This window comes from Leptonychotes weddellii, unplaced genomic scaffold (genome assembly GCF_054177405.1).
Source record: "Leptonychotes weddellii isolate Sample4059 unplaced genomic scaffold, ASM5417740v2 HiC_scaffold_928, whole genome shotgun sequence".
Lineage (NCBI taxonomy): Eukaryota > Metazoa > Chordata > Mammalia > Carnivora > Phocidae > Leptonychotes > Leptonychotes weddellii.
In genome coordinates this window covers 1-13609 of record NW_028064507.1, presented here as the reverse complement: position 1 = coordinate 13609, position 13609 = coordinate 1, and the positions used below count along the sequence as shown (strand labels likewise).

Here is a 13609-nt window from a genome sequence, read left to right as displayed (position 1 = left end):
CAACAGCAGACCAGCGGGGGAGGAGGCCCATGGCTGGGGACCCACAGCCCCTGCCTGCCAGCGCCTTGGACCAGCCTCTGAGCAATGGCTGCTCACCAGCTCAGCCACCCACCCACCAGGCTCACCACAAGCATAGGTCACAAGGGGGCGGCTCGGGGGGGGGGGCTCTGCTCTGGCCCCTGGCTTGGCTCCCTGCCCGCCCCTCTGGGCAGGGTGTAGGGGGGCAACTGGAAACTCAGCTGGTGAGTAGCTGTTGTTTATTGAGAGACCAGGTGAAGGGCGGGAGCCTGCAGCAACAAATCACTACAGCACAGTCCGGGGGTGGGGCTGGCAGAAAGCTCCAGGGCTACAAGGCTACACAGGCCGGGGCCAGGAGGAGGCCTGGCAGGTGCACAGGCCCGGGGCTAGCTGGCTACGAGGACGGGGGGGAGGGGCAGTGGGGCACTGGTCCGGGGCCAGCTCCAGGCCTCAGAGCCTGACTGGTCAAAGCTGGTGCCACCCATGCTGAGAGTGGGCCTCATCCCCCTGGGTGGTGGTCTCACTGAGCCCGTGGCACTCAGGCTTCAAGGCTCGGGCCATCGGGTGGCACATACATGGGCTCGATGCGGGCCCAGCTCCGGGCCTGCTCGTCAGCCCAGCCAAGCAGCTCAGCAGCGCGGTGCAGGAAGACCATGAGCAGGGTGTGGACATCACCCTCGGCTGAGTGGGCTGCACTTGGCTCGGCCTGGAAGTAGCGGCGGAAGAGGCTGCCCAGGCTGTAACCCTTGCAGCCCTGGGCCCGGGTGCCATGGCTGTGGGCACGGTCCAGGCTCCGCAGCGCAGGCAGTGTATCCAGGCAGACGGTGTCCGGGGGCAGGTGGGCGCCCAGGCGCCGCAGCTCTGTGCACAGCAGGGGGAAGTCATAATCAAAGCCGTTGTGGGCCACAAGGCAGATGGGGCCCTCCTGGCGGCTCAAGAAGGCCTGCAGCGTCCGCACCACGGCGTCGTCGAAGCCGGCCTTCCGGCACCGCGCCAGGCTGTCGCTGCTCAGGCCGGTGATCTCGCTGGCCTTGGCGGTGAAAGGGCGCTCTGGACGCATGCACAGCGTGAGCTTGTCCAGGACCCGGGGCAGCACAGGGGCACCAGCCTCGTCTCGGTCTGGGTTCTCCAGGGCGGAGCGGTGCACCGCAAACAGGGATATCTCAGCCACCTCGGGATCTATACTGGGGAGCCCAGTGGCTTCCAGATCCAGGAAGACGAAAGTCTCGGCCCGGGGTGCCTCGGACATGGTGATGTGCTCACGGGGACAGCAAAGCCTAAAGCTGCCAGGGCAAGAGGCACAAAACCTGAGGGCCAAAGTGATGGGGATGCCTGGGCCCAGCCACATACAGCCGACTCCGTGGCCAGTGCTCCAACCCCTTTGTTCAGGGTGAGGCCTCCCGGGGCCTCGACACCCTCTCCATTCTGTGCCCCAGTCCCGCCCTGGCCATTGTCACTACTACCAACTAGTAAACAGCAAAAGGTAGGGCTGGTCTGCCCCGATCCCGGCCCGGAGGCCTCTGCCACCTGCCTCCAGGTACCTGACAGGCAAAGTGCACCGGGTCCGTGTCACCAGGGACCTGGGGAGGTGCCAGCCTAGAATGGTGTCTTCACTGAGACACCCTGGCTGGGAGCCTGCACCCCTAGGGTCATCTGTCGGGAAGCAGGCAGCCAAGCATCCTTGGTTTGGCCTCCTCTGGCCTCCCTGGCACACAGGTGCCTTCCCCAACCTGGCCACCTGCCTCTGGGCTCCTGGCAGCTGTCCTCACCAACCCTGCTGCGCTGGCTTACCTGGGGCGGGTGCTGGCCGGCTTCCTGGGCTGCTGGGCACCTGTCTCCACACAGGCTGCTGCAGGCGGCCTTTAATCAGTGGCCATGGCCCGCCCCCAGCCGCCTGTTGGGCAACGAGGCGGCCTAAGGCCGCACGACCTGTGCAGCCGGCTTGCCAGCCCCTCGCTCACTCACAGCTGCTGAGACACACGCCCTGTGTTTACAAGTTGGAAAGCAGGCTCCTAGGCCACACGCAGGCTCCCCACAAGCTGGGCCGTGGGCTGGAGGAACGTGTCATCACAGGCACGAGGAAGAAGTGTGAGCCTTCCACCCAGCCTGGCCTCCAAGTCTGACCCGGGCCAGGATTTAGCAGCTGAGCTGGGGCGACTCCCAGCAAGGCGGCAAGCCCCCTTCTCCAGGGCAGAGCTCCACCTGTGTCACGAGGGACCAGGTTGCCCCTCATGAGGCTAAAGTGAGCTCGGGAGTGGGCAAGAGGTGACTGCACGTGCCGTGCTTAGCCAAGAAAGGGAAGGGCGCACTCAGGACGGGACCTCGGTTCGCCCCAGTGACCTCGGGCACTTTCCATGCTGCCGGGCTCACATCTCACAGGCTAGTCTTCCGGCAAGAAGGGGAGATGGTGTACGTTTTACGGGCACAATGACCCATAATATCTAAGAGGCCTTTAGCAGAGGCTGCCAGGAAGGAGGAAGAGGGGCGAGGCCTGACCTGGCAAGCCACGTGGGCTCCAGCTGAACCAATCCTGTCCCACCACATGAGGAAGGATGAGCCACAGGGAAGGTGGGGGTACGAGACCGCCTCAGCAGTACCCCCAGCCCCAGGACCCCTCAGAGCAAAGACAAGAAGGCCCTCCCTGGCCAGAAAGCGGGCAGCATTGTCCCGAAGACCTCGTTCCGGAGCGAGACATGCCAGCCCTTGGCAGTCGGTGCCCACAGGCCAGGGGCACAGGGAGGCAGCCGAGATGCTGGTTGCGGCCTGCCCACTGCAGGCCCTCCCTAGTCCCTTGGAGGGTGAAGCTATTGATGCAGCTGGGCAGCAGTGGCCCTGGGCCTGCCCGTCCTCTCCCCTCCCCCACCGGCAGTCTCCTTGTCTGGAGCACCCACAGGGGACTTGAGGAGGTGACGGCACGGGAGCAGGTGAGGCTCACAGCCAGGGTGGGCCTCTGCAGTGGACCAAGTGTTGAGAGGGAGGCCCCTCCTCGAGTCCCCTTTGGCCTGCCACTGGGCTGAGGGAGGCAGAGGCCCCACCAGTCATGCCTGTTCCCAAGTGCGGAGGGAGGGAGGTGGCTGTGACAGGCCGGTGCAGGGAGCCCTGGGGAGGAAGGAGGAGGAAACACACGCCCTGGCCACTGGATCCTGGATGTGGTGGGCGCCAGCGGCCAGGCCGAGGGTGTGGGAGGAGTCCGCACGGGGGACCCCAAGGCCAGTCACAACGGAGGCAGCAGATTTCTGGGGCTTAGCATCGCCCCTGGGCAGGGAAGGAACAGAAGCCAACGGGAGCTGCTGCGAGGCAGACAGGGCAGAAGAGGGGCATGGCTGGGGCCGCCTGGGACAGCGGGAGGAAGGGCAGACCGAGCAGCAGGTGCCATGGCCCCCTCAGGTGCAGCGAGGAAGCAAAGAGAAGGAGGCAGTCATGAGGCAGCTTCTTAGAACCCCAGCTTTCCTTTCTCTCCAGCTCACCTCTGCCCTCTCCCTCCTTCTCTCCCAAGCCGCTGAAGGGGCTGGGCCCGGAGCACATGGGGGCTGTGAACGCTTCTCCCACCCGTGGCTCACCCTGCGCCCCCCACCCCCGGCCACTTGACTCTTCAGGGCAGAGCTTCCTGCTCACAGACTACTCCGTGCCTTTCTGCAGACTGTCACGGAAGATCTTGTATTTCTGAGTTAGTTCTTCCACTTTGGTGGCTGCAGAGAAAAAAACAATACAAACAGCAAAGTGACTCCCAGCGCTTCCCGGCCTGGAAGAGGCTGCTCCCTACCTGCCCCCGCCCCCAACCCCAGCCAAGCCTTCACTGTCTTTCGCTGGTTCTTCTCAGGCCCCAGGCGTCCCTGCACCCTCAAAGGGCTTGCAGCCTAGGCATCCAACTCCCACCGTGATCCAGAAACTGCCAAGCCAGGAGCTACCAGGAGGTCTAGGGCTGAGAGCACAGATGGAAGGCCCCTGTGGGTGCCAGGCTGAGCCCCAGGCCAGGTTCCACTCAGTGGGCATTGTCCATGCCCACCCCAACCCTCACCAGAGCCCAGGAGCCAGGGGTTCTCCTGAGTTGGATGGTGTGTTCCCTACTGCTCAGACCAGTAGCCCAGGCACACATACAAATCAAATGACACGGGCCTTAGCTGCACAACCCGCCCCCGCCTGCCCCCCGCCCCACCGGCCCTGCAGGCAACTGCTCTGCCCTGCTGTTGGGCTTTCAGGGCTGGGGGCACCGCCATAATTCGCACCTGCCTCTTGACGTCCCAATTTCACATAATGAGCACTGGGCACGAAATACAGGGCCTTTAGCTCACTCCCCTCCCCCACCCTGGGGACTCTGGGCTCTTCCCTCAGGTTCCCCTGGTTAGTGGTGCCTTCACTTAAATACACAACTATTCCTTCCTCCACCAACCTGCCTCTCTGCCTCTGGCCTGTCCCCTCCCCTCCCACATGGCACGGTCTTTAATTGACATTTGGTCCCGCCTGTCCAGAGGTGACTCTGAGGCTCAGGAATCATGGGGTGTGCCTCAGGGCGATAAGCCCGGCCCCAACGACCCTCCCCACTCGTCATCAGGCCCTCTCCATGCACACAATGGCACAGCTCAGGACACAGGCCCAGCAGGCACACCCAGCCCCTCACTCAAGCCCCTCCCTTCCGATGTGGGGATGTGCGACCAACACAGCCTGGCTACTGACACACAGAATGGTGGCCTAGCTTCCTGTCCTGGGAAGGGAAGTGCCACAGACATGCAGACCTCCCACAGCTGCAGGGCCTGAAGGCCTTGGGTTTGGTCGGGTGAGACACAGGGAAGGTGGGGAGGCCGTTCTGATTGGCCCTGGCATGGAGTTGGCATGGCCTGCTGCTTTGGTGTGTCTGTGTTGTTTGAGAACTCATCTCAAACAACATCTGGAGGTGCCATGCTTGCCCTCACCACTCTCCAGACCCACTGAGGGGGCCAGGATCTCAAGGGCGAGCCTGTGAAGCATCCCACGGGAGGAGGGGGAGGGAGAGGTTCTCACAGCTCAGACGTCACCGTTAGCCCTGCCAGCAGTCCTGTAATCACAGGTGCGGCGGCACATGGCAAAGGACACTAATGACCCTTATTCTATTAATGATAGCATTTTATTAACAGCAATTAGGTACAGTGGGGGGGGAGCCATAGTGACAGTGGTGACTAGGATAAATGCTACGACAAATTTTAAAATGGATGACTTTGGGGCAGGTCAGTCAGGAAGAAGAGACTCCCAAGTGCCTGGTATACACGTGGCAAATATGTGTGCCAAGGCCAAGAGCAGCAAGAAGGCTGCTGGAGAGGGCTGGCTGGAAAGTCCACACAAAGGGGGCGCTCAGAGGCTCTGTGAGCTAAAGCCACTCCTTGGGGGTGCCCTGGGGGGAAACATTTACAGGCAAACGCTTTCATTGCTATTGCTGGCTCTTGGGAGAAGCTGGGGAGTGGGATGTCCACAAGGGCTCTGAGGAGTTCTGGCAGTCCTGGCGCTCTACAAGGCCACGTGCACGCCCAGGGCTGTGCCAATACCCCGGAGAGAGCCGACAAGGACCTCAACAGTCACCTCTGGCTGACCCCGAGGCTCAGAGCAGGCAGGAAGTGAAAGAGAAGTGAAGTGAAGGTCAAGTGTCTGGTGAGTGTTGATGAGAAATGAGGCTACCTATCCAAGAAGCTCAACAAACTCCAAAAGGGATAAAGTCAAAGCAATCCACACCAAGACTGATTATAACCTGACTGTCCAGAGCCAAAGACCAAGAGGATCTCGAGACCAAGAGGAGAAGAGGGGCTGTGAAAGGGTCTCCGTGACATCAGCAGCTGGTTTCACATCACAAGCTATGGAGGCCCGCAAAGCCGAACACATTCACTACCTGGCTCTTTACAAAACAGGTTTGCCAACGACAGCTACAGGGCAATGGAAATGAACAAATGACAGATACACACATGGTAGATGAATTTCACAGAGACACCATTACCATCAAGTCAGGACAGCAGCTGGCTGTCGGCGGGAAGAGACACGTGGGGCTTTCCAGGGTGCTAGCATGTTCTATTTCTTGACCTGGGTCATGGTTACACAAGTATTCACTTTAAAATCACTTGACTTGGAATAAAGGGGGTTGGCCAGAGCACAGGGAAAATATCCAACTATTTCCTATTCCTATTCTACTCCCTCTGAATTGAGGTTCCTCACTAAGCACTATTTTTCTTATAAAAAAAGACCTTTTCTGGGGCACCTGGGTGGCTCAGTCGTTAAGTGTCTGCCTTCGGCTCAGGTCATGATCCCAGGATCCTGGGATCAAGTCCCGCCTCAGGCTCCTTGCTCAGCAGAGAGCCTGCTTCTCCCTCTGCCTGCTACTCCCCCTGCTTGTACGCTCTCTCTCTCTCTCTTTCTCTTGCAAATAAAATCTTTTTAAAAAGACCTTTTCTGAATACATATTTCCATAATACAACAATAAATTTCCTCAGAAAGAAAGTTTAATTGAAACTAAATGCAGATCCAATCTGCCACATCCAATAACAGAAATGTCAGAAGGATCTGATCTGGCACTGATGAGGATACAGTAAGCAAACGGGGATGGGCCTCACCACCATGACGCCAGGAGCCCCGTCATCAGGACGCAATCTAAGATGGGAACGCGCTTTATGTCTCAACATGTTTCCTGCATCTTTTGGCCAGCTTGCCAGTGGAAGAGGGGTGGATTACCTAAGTGACCCAGGTTCTGAAGACTACAGAGCAGGATAGAGAAACAGTAAATGAACGATACCACCTCTGACTCCGACACAGAGAAAATCAGTGTCCACACCCTGGCTCACTTCCCACAAGGGGTTCTTGTATACGTTTGCCCTTTACAAAGGTGAGATCAGCCTGCAGTTTCCCTTTAACATTCTGTAATGTGCAGTTCTTTATGTCGTTGTAACCAACTTTTGAAACAACGAACACTATCCCACCATATACATATACCATTATTTACCAAAGCACTACCCAATGTTAAAACTTTGGATTGTTTCCATTTTCCACTATTTTAAATCTTGCAACAGCATCATATATAATAGTAAAAAGCCAAAAATGACTTATAGGCTGGATAATAGAAAATGTTAAGCAAATTATAGCAAATATCTGAACAGAAGGGTGTTTGACAATTAAAAATGTTACTTCCAAAACATGGGAAAATGCTTATAACATTTTTTTAAGTAATCTCTACATCCAACGTGGGGCTTGAACTCACAACCCCGAGATCAAGAGTCGCATGCTCTCTCTACTGACTAAGCCAGCCAGGCACCCCAGGAAAATGCTTATCATGTGATCACAGGGAAAGAACATAATGTAAAAGTGTATATGTGTTCTGATTACACTTACACAAAGAAATAAAAAATGATGAAAGGAAAAAAATATAGATAAATAGACCAAAATATTAACATCAACCATCTCTGGGCCACCAGGTTATGGACTGTTTTTATTATACCTCTGCACATCTTTGGGTTATCCCAAATTCCCAAAATTAATATTTTTATTTTATAATCTGTAGAAAGCATTTTTTTTCAAGGGAAGAAAAACCTTATGCATCAGAAGAAGAAGAAAGTGAGCGACGATCCCCAAATACTCCCCAAATGCTGGTCAAGCAAGAAGGAGCCACATGTGAGGCAGGCACTAGGCCGAGGTGCACAGGGACAGGCCTGCCTATGACCACTGAGCAGGCAGGCACAGCGCCAGCGAGTGGCAACCACATACCTACACTCATGACAGAGTTGCTGCTGCCCCAACAGATCTGCTCGCCCTGCTGCTGCTTCGCCATCTCCACGGCTTGGGCCGAGGTGTCAGTGACCTCCATGACCGCTTTCAACAGCTAGGAGGGATGGAGAGAGAGAGGCACATAGGCATTAAATGCTGGTGGTCTGATCTGCAGAAGCTGCCTCCTGCTTCCCACCCCAGTTCACATTCAGCATGTGCTCTTCCCTAGACCCTCAAGCATGTGGCATTCACCCCCAAGGACAGCCCAGGGTGAGGACGGGAGTGCCGGCCAGCTGGAGAGTCACCGATCAGAGCTCTCCATGCTAAGTCCCTTCTTCCAGGCCCAGTGGGAATGCCACACAATTATGTGCCCCATCCCACACTAGTAGCCAAGCAAAGCCACAGGTGCAGTGGGAAAATCAATGTCCCGAGATTTTTTAAAAAGGGGGCAGGGCCTTCCTGATGAGAAAGGACCGTACCCTATCTTGCCCTGCTGGCAGAACGACAAAGGACAGGTTGGTCAGAGGTTTGGAAGTCTAGGAGTCTTTGTGTTAAAAAACCAAGACGGTGCTTGCTTCAGCAGCACTTAAACTAAAATTGGGAAAAAACAAGACAAATGTCGTGGAAGCCCTGGGCCAACATCAGAGTAGTTTTAGGTTGGACTCCAGGGATCTGAAATGTGGAACAACAAAATGAGTAAGTAAATATTTATGTAGTCAGCTCAGCAGTGTGAGACCACTTTTTCCTACCTGTCTGAGCAAACATCTGTCTGTCTGTCTGTCTGTCTGGCATAGTTCTCGGTCATACACAAGATTGAACTGGCTGTGATACATTTGGGCATAGTGTGAAGACAGAGTAAGACTAATACAGGGACAGAAGCTAGAAGCTGGGATAAGGGTCCCATATGGTCACCCACGACCCAGTGCAGGCAGTACACAAACTTCTTCCAGGCCCAGGGTCTTGGCTCAGCTAATAGCCCCCTGAAGTGCAGTGGGACTCTCAAGGGAACATGCCTGTCAGCCCTCATCCCTTCCACACACCAGGAGAAGCACCTTCCCCACCTGCCCCAGGCCCCGAGGCTGAGGGCCAGAGCCCAACTGCGCCAAGCCCCTCCCAGCCCCCTGTCACAGACCTCACATCTGTGGCTGGGGGCTACAGCAGCAGCGGGGGAGGGGGGGGGCGCGTAGTGGAGGAAAGGGTGATTCTTACTTGGCTGCATGAATTCAGAGTCTGGTACACGGCCTGGATGATGGGGCCACTTGGGTGGAGGTAGGGGCCTGGGCGCTTGCAGCACTCACCCAGCTCGTCATCATAGACTTGGAGAAAAGCCACAACGAGCTGGTGGAAGTCAGAGATGACCAGGCGCAGCTTCTGGTCCAGGGTGCTGGTGTCAGCCCCGCCCACAGAAACTCCTTGCTTGTGCTGTGCAAAGTACAGAAGCAGAGGGGCTCTCGAGGCTGCCCTGCCCGCCCCTGGGGCACCAAGTCTCTTCCCGCATCAGATACGTAAGACCAGAGGCAAAAAAGAGCAAGTTGGTTTTGAGCAAAGCCGCCTGGCTTCCGGCCTCAGCCCTGCCACTATTGCCTGTGTTGGCCTCAGCCTCCTCCTCGGGAAAAGGAGGCCAGGCCAAGGGCTGCTGGGAAGGCCACATGTAAGAAAGCATGTGCAAGCCCAGACCCCAGGGCCTGGCGCATCGCCTGCAGGAGGCCGATCCTTTCCATTCTTCGGAAAGCCTCCCCACATCTGCCCCAAGTTTGTCTGCCTCTCCCCTTCCCATGGGCTGAGCACCCACAATATACCACCTCACAACACATTCATTGTAAAGATGGGGCACCCAAGGCTGGGGAAGTGATGCTCCTCGCCCTAAGACACAAAGTGCCTAGTCAGGCCCTCACCCCCAAGTCCCACAGCCCCCAGGAGCCGGCACCCCTCACCTCTACCCTGAGCATCTGCAGCTTGGCGGTGCTCTCCTGCAGCTTCCTGGCCAGCGCCATCACCTTCTCCTCCTCCAGCTCCACAGAGGGGCTGGCCCTGCAGGGAGAGAGAGGACACGTCCAGCCCCACGCCAGGGCAGGCCACACGTGGAAAGGCGGTCTCAGGTAACAGAACCAAGCAGGACGCATACCTCTGCTGGTCAAGGAGGGGCTGCGTATCCAGGGGCCACGGGTCACACTCTGGGCTCAGGAGCGTCTGCAGTTGGGGGCTAGAGAAGAGCTCCCCCAGCAGTGCCTCATTCTTCTCTCTGGTATCCTCGAAGTGCTCCTTCACACTGCCAAGGGAACCCCAAGGCCATGCTGTCACTGGCCAGAGCATGGCCTCCAGGGACTGTGTCGGCAGATTTGCTGAGACCCCTGACCAAGGAAGCCCTCAGTCCCCTGGGGGAGACCCAGAGGGCAAAACAAGCCCGGGCAGAGGGGCCAGGAGACAATGTCTCCCCCAGTCCCTGCCCTGCTTTGGCAGCCAGGACCGAGCCCTAGTCCTCTGAGAGCCCACCTTCCCCAGCAGGCCTGCCTGTCTTCTCTACGGCCTGCACTGCACCTTCTCGCCGACAGCCTGGTACCATGAGCACTGCCCCAGCGGGATGTCCCACCCGGGCTCACACCCCACTGGGCCCACACCCCACCGGGCCAGCGTGTAGCTGCTGCTGCCCAAGTGGAAAGTTAAGACCCCAGATGGAGATGTACCTGCTGGCGGTCTAAAAATAAAGTTAAAGTTCCAAGGGCTCCAGATAAAGTTCCAAGGGTGCCTACCAGCCATTCTGTGGAGGGCCCATCCTGAGCCTTTACCTGGAGCAGCATCCAATGGTCAGGGTCTGGACTGCATCCAGCAGCTGGTCCATGAGGTGCAACTGCTTCTGGGCGCAGGCCCGGCCCTGGGCAGGGAAGACCGTGTGTGCTCACTAACCAGACACACCGGGGGCCCTGGCCCACCTCTTGCCCTGCTGGGGCCAGCGGAAAGGAGTGCTTGGGCCGGCAGCATTTGGGACTGGCCTGGGGAATGCTGTCACTGAGTGCTGCCAGCCTCGGGTTGCCCATCACACATCCTCCAGCGCAGTTCCTTGGGCAGGGACGCAGACTGTAGCAGGGCCTACAGCCCACAGGGACCTGCTGACAGTCTGTTCCTCAGGAACACCTCCAGGAAGAAGCTTATTCTCCTTGGCAAATTGCCCTCCCCAGGCAGGAACGGCCTACGATGACCCTGCTCCTCACAGGAAGAACAGGTGGCCAGACATTACAGCTGACATAGGCCCCCCACCCCAAAGGCAGCTGGGATCCCCAGCAAGGACCTGCCTGGCCAGGAGCTCAAGGCTTGAAGAAGCAGAGGAGGCTTCCAGCCAATCCTCAGGACCTAAACCCTTACAACCTCAGAGGCCTGGCCTGCTCCAGAGAGCCCTGTGTGAGCAGTGGTATCCGAAAGAAAGCTGGGCCTGCCTCTCCATTGTAGATCCTCGTTGCCCCTGCCCTGACACGCCACTATTCTGAGGAATGCACGAGAATGATCTGCTCAGCCAGCATCACTATAAAGTCCTCCAAGAAGCATCTGCACTTAAAGTGGGCATGGGAGGCACAGGCTGTGGTGGGGAGGAGAGCTGGGAACAGGAGCATGCTCCGCTATGATGTCTGCAGCCCAGGTCCCTGTCCGTGGGCTCCACAAACCTGGCTCTCGGCTGTGTAGCCACATCAACAAGACCGGTGACTCTGCAAGTTCCTCAGCCTAAAACTGGCTACTTGGAGCTGATCACTGCCTCCTATTGACACATTCTCCCAATCTGCCCAAGCGACACTGAGCCCAAGAGACACACTTGAGGGCAGCCTGGGAGTAGAGCTGGGGGGGCGGGGGGAGACACGGTCTAGACAGGAGACAGCCTAGACAGAAACATGAGAGCAGCTATTACTCAGGACCCCACAAAGCCTTGACCGGTGGCCAGGGCTGGGACACCCTGCCTGCTGCCCCCTCCTCACCACAGCCCGGACTCTGACAGCCCCCCAGTGCCCATGAAGGGATAGGTATCCCTGCTCAGGGCTCGGCCAGCCTGGGGTAGGGCTGGGACTGTGGTGCTGAGCACACCAGTGACCCTTTTCATTCAGCTGTGCTGATATTTGTATTGAGGTGCACACGTCAGGAATTGACCCTTTTGAAATGCACAGTTCAGTGGTTATTAGGCCCAGGACATTACCATCACCCCCAAAAGCACTCCTGTCCCTATGAACAGTCACTCCCCACACCCCTCCCCCACCCTAGCCCCTGGTACCCACTGATCTCCTTTCTGCATCTATGGATTTGCCTCTTCTGGACATTTCCTATAAATGGAACCTCACATATGGGGTCTTTTGTGATTGGCTCCCTTCACTCAGCAGCATGTTTTCAAGGTTCATTCAGGCTGTAGCACGGATCAGTAGTTTGTTATTACTGCTCTGTTCTCCATTCACCAGTTCAGGGGAATTGGGGCTTTTTTCTACTTTTTGGCGCTTAAGCAATACTTCCCGCTCGTGTACAAGTTCCTGCGTGGCTAGGACTGGAAGCGCTGGTCGCACGGGACCACCTGCCACGGCGTCCGCTCACCCTCGGGGGTATGAAGTGGGATCTCATCGAGGTTGTAGTTTGCATTTCCCTGATGATGGATGATGGTGAGCATGTTTTCATGTGCTCACTGGCCATTTGTTTATCTTCTTTGGAGAAATGTATTCAGATCCTTTGCCCATTTTTGAGTTGGGTTATTTGTTTTTTTCGTATTGCGTTGTAAGAGTACTTTATACATTCTGGATCCTAGACCCTTGTCAGATCTATGATTGACAAAGACTCTCGTTCAGTCTGTGGATTCTCTCCACTTTCTTGATGTCCTTTGAAGCACCAAAGTGGCTCATTTTAGTGAAGTCTAAATGATCTATTTTTTTCCTTTTTACTTGTACTTTTGGTATCAAAATGACTTTTTAAAAATATTATGAACTCATGGATTTGAATTCACAGAAGGGCCTCAGTCTACTGCAGTCACTGTCCTTACAATGCAGGCATCATCCCCACAACATCCCTTCTTTGGCCGGTGAGGGCTTCTATTGCTAGCTGGCGCCCCAGTCCTTTAGATGTAACTGTAAGTCTTGCATATCTGCCCTGTTCTCTCGTGTGACAAGGTGTTCCTGCCTTAACTGGTACATTTCCTGCCGCAGGCCTGTGTTACAACTGGAGTATCATTGTTCTTGGCCTTTTAAGAGGACAAAGCAAGAAAATACATATATATCCACACACTGTTTTTAAGTTAAAATACATTAAAAGCTGACACTGATATTCCCAATTCAAATTCCAGACTATGGGGTTTGACTAAACTTAATACCTTATACCTGTACCTCCTTCCTCCCATGCCCCAACTCCCAGCTTTCAATATGCCGACATAAATTATTTTCTGGTTTTTATTTTGTATTCCACAAAAAGGAATGAAGTACTGATCCATGTTCCAACATGAATGACCCTTGAAAATACTGTGCTAAGTGAAGAAGCCATTACAAAAGGCCACATACCATATGACTCCATTTATATGAAACAGAGATGGCAGAGTAGTGGGCACCAGGGCCTGTGGGTAATGGGGAGTGACGGCTTAATGGGCACAGAATCCCCTTTTAGGGTGATGGAAATGTTCTGGAACTAGATAGATGTACTTAGTACCGCTGACTGCACACTTAAAAATAGTTCAGATGGTAAATTTTATGTTATGTGTATTTTAGCACAACAAAAAAAATGTTTTTAAAAAAGAACCCTTCATGCCATTTGCAACGACGTGGATGGAACTGGAGGGTATTATGTTGAGTGAAATAAGTCAAACAGAGAAAGATATGTATCATATGATCTCACTGATATGAGGAATTCTTAATTGTAGGAAACAAAC

General features: G+C 55.7%; 2 protein-coding genes across 3 annotated transcripts; both read right to left on the bottom strand.

Annotated features, from left to right (window-relative positions):
- Positions 1-240: 240 nt before the first annotated feature.
- Positions 241-3203, bottom strand: TREX2 (three prime repair exonuclease 2). The gene is made up of 2 exons (XM_081811669.1): positions 1810-3203; positions 241-1301 (listed from the first exon to the last, which is right to left on the bottom strand). The coding sequence occupies exon 2, from the start codon at positions 1265-1267 to the stop codon at positions 557-559; it is 711 nt and encodes a 236-aa protein (XP_081667795.1). The 5' UTR covers positions 1268-1301; positions 1810-3203; the 3' UTR covers positions 241-556.
- Positions 3204-3431: 228 nt separating this feature from the next.
- Positions 3432-10663, bottom strand: LOC102725825 (HAUS augmin-like complex subunit 7). Of its 2 annotated transcripts, XM_081811670.1 has the most exons (6): positions 10518-10653; positions 9857-10000; positions 9666-9762; positions 8941-9153; positions 7732-7846; positions 3432-3707 (listed from the first exon to the last, which is right to left on the bottom strand). In XM_081811670.1, exons 1-6 carry the CDS (start codon positions 10568-10570, stop codon positions 3637-3639), a joined length of 693 nt encoding a protein of 230 aa, XP_081667796.1. In that variant the 5' UTR covers positions 10571-10653; the 3' UTR covers positions 3432-3636. The 2 variants fall into 2 exon arrangements, with proteins under 2 accessions (XP_081667796.1, XP_081667798.1); XM_081811672.1 differs by lacking the exon at positions 9857-10000 and having other exon boundaries at positions 10518-10663.
- Between the last annotated feature and the right edge of the window lie 2946 nt (positions 10664-13609).

Excerpts from the sequence above, each read along its gene's own strand:
- LOC102725825 (XM_081811670.1), bottom strand. The coding sequence starts at position 10,570 with ATGGACCAGCTGCTGGATGCAGTCCAGACCCTGACCATTGGATGCTGC. Across the intron at positions 10,001-10,517 it reads ACCATTGGATGCTGCTCCAG|TGTGAAGGAGCACTTCGAGG; the intron begins GTAAAGGCTCAG and ends TTCCCTTGGCAG. Across the intron at positions 9,763-9,856 it reads CCCCTCCTTGACCAGCAGAG|GGCCAGCCCCTCTGTGGAGC; the intron begins GTATGCGTCCTG and ends CTCTCCCTGCAG.
- TREX2 (XM_081811669.1), bottom strand. The coding sequence starts at position 1,267 with ATGTCCGAGGCACCCCGGGCCGAGACTTTCGTCTTCCTGGATCTGGAA.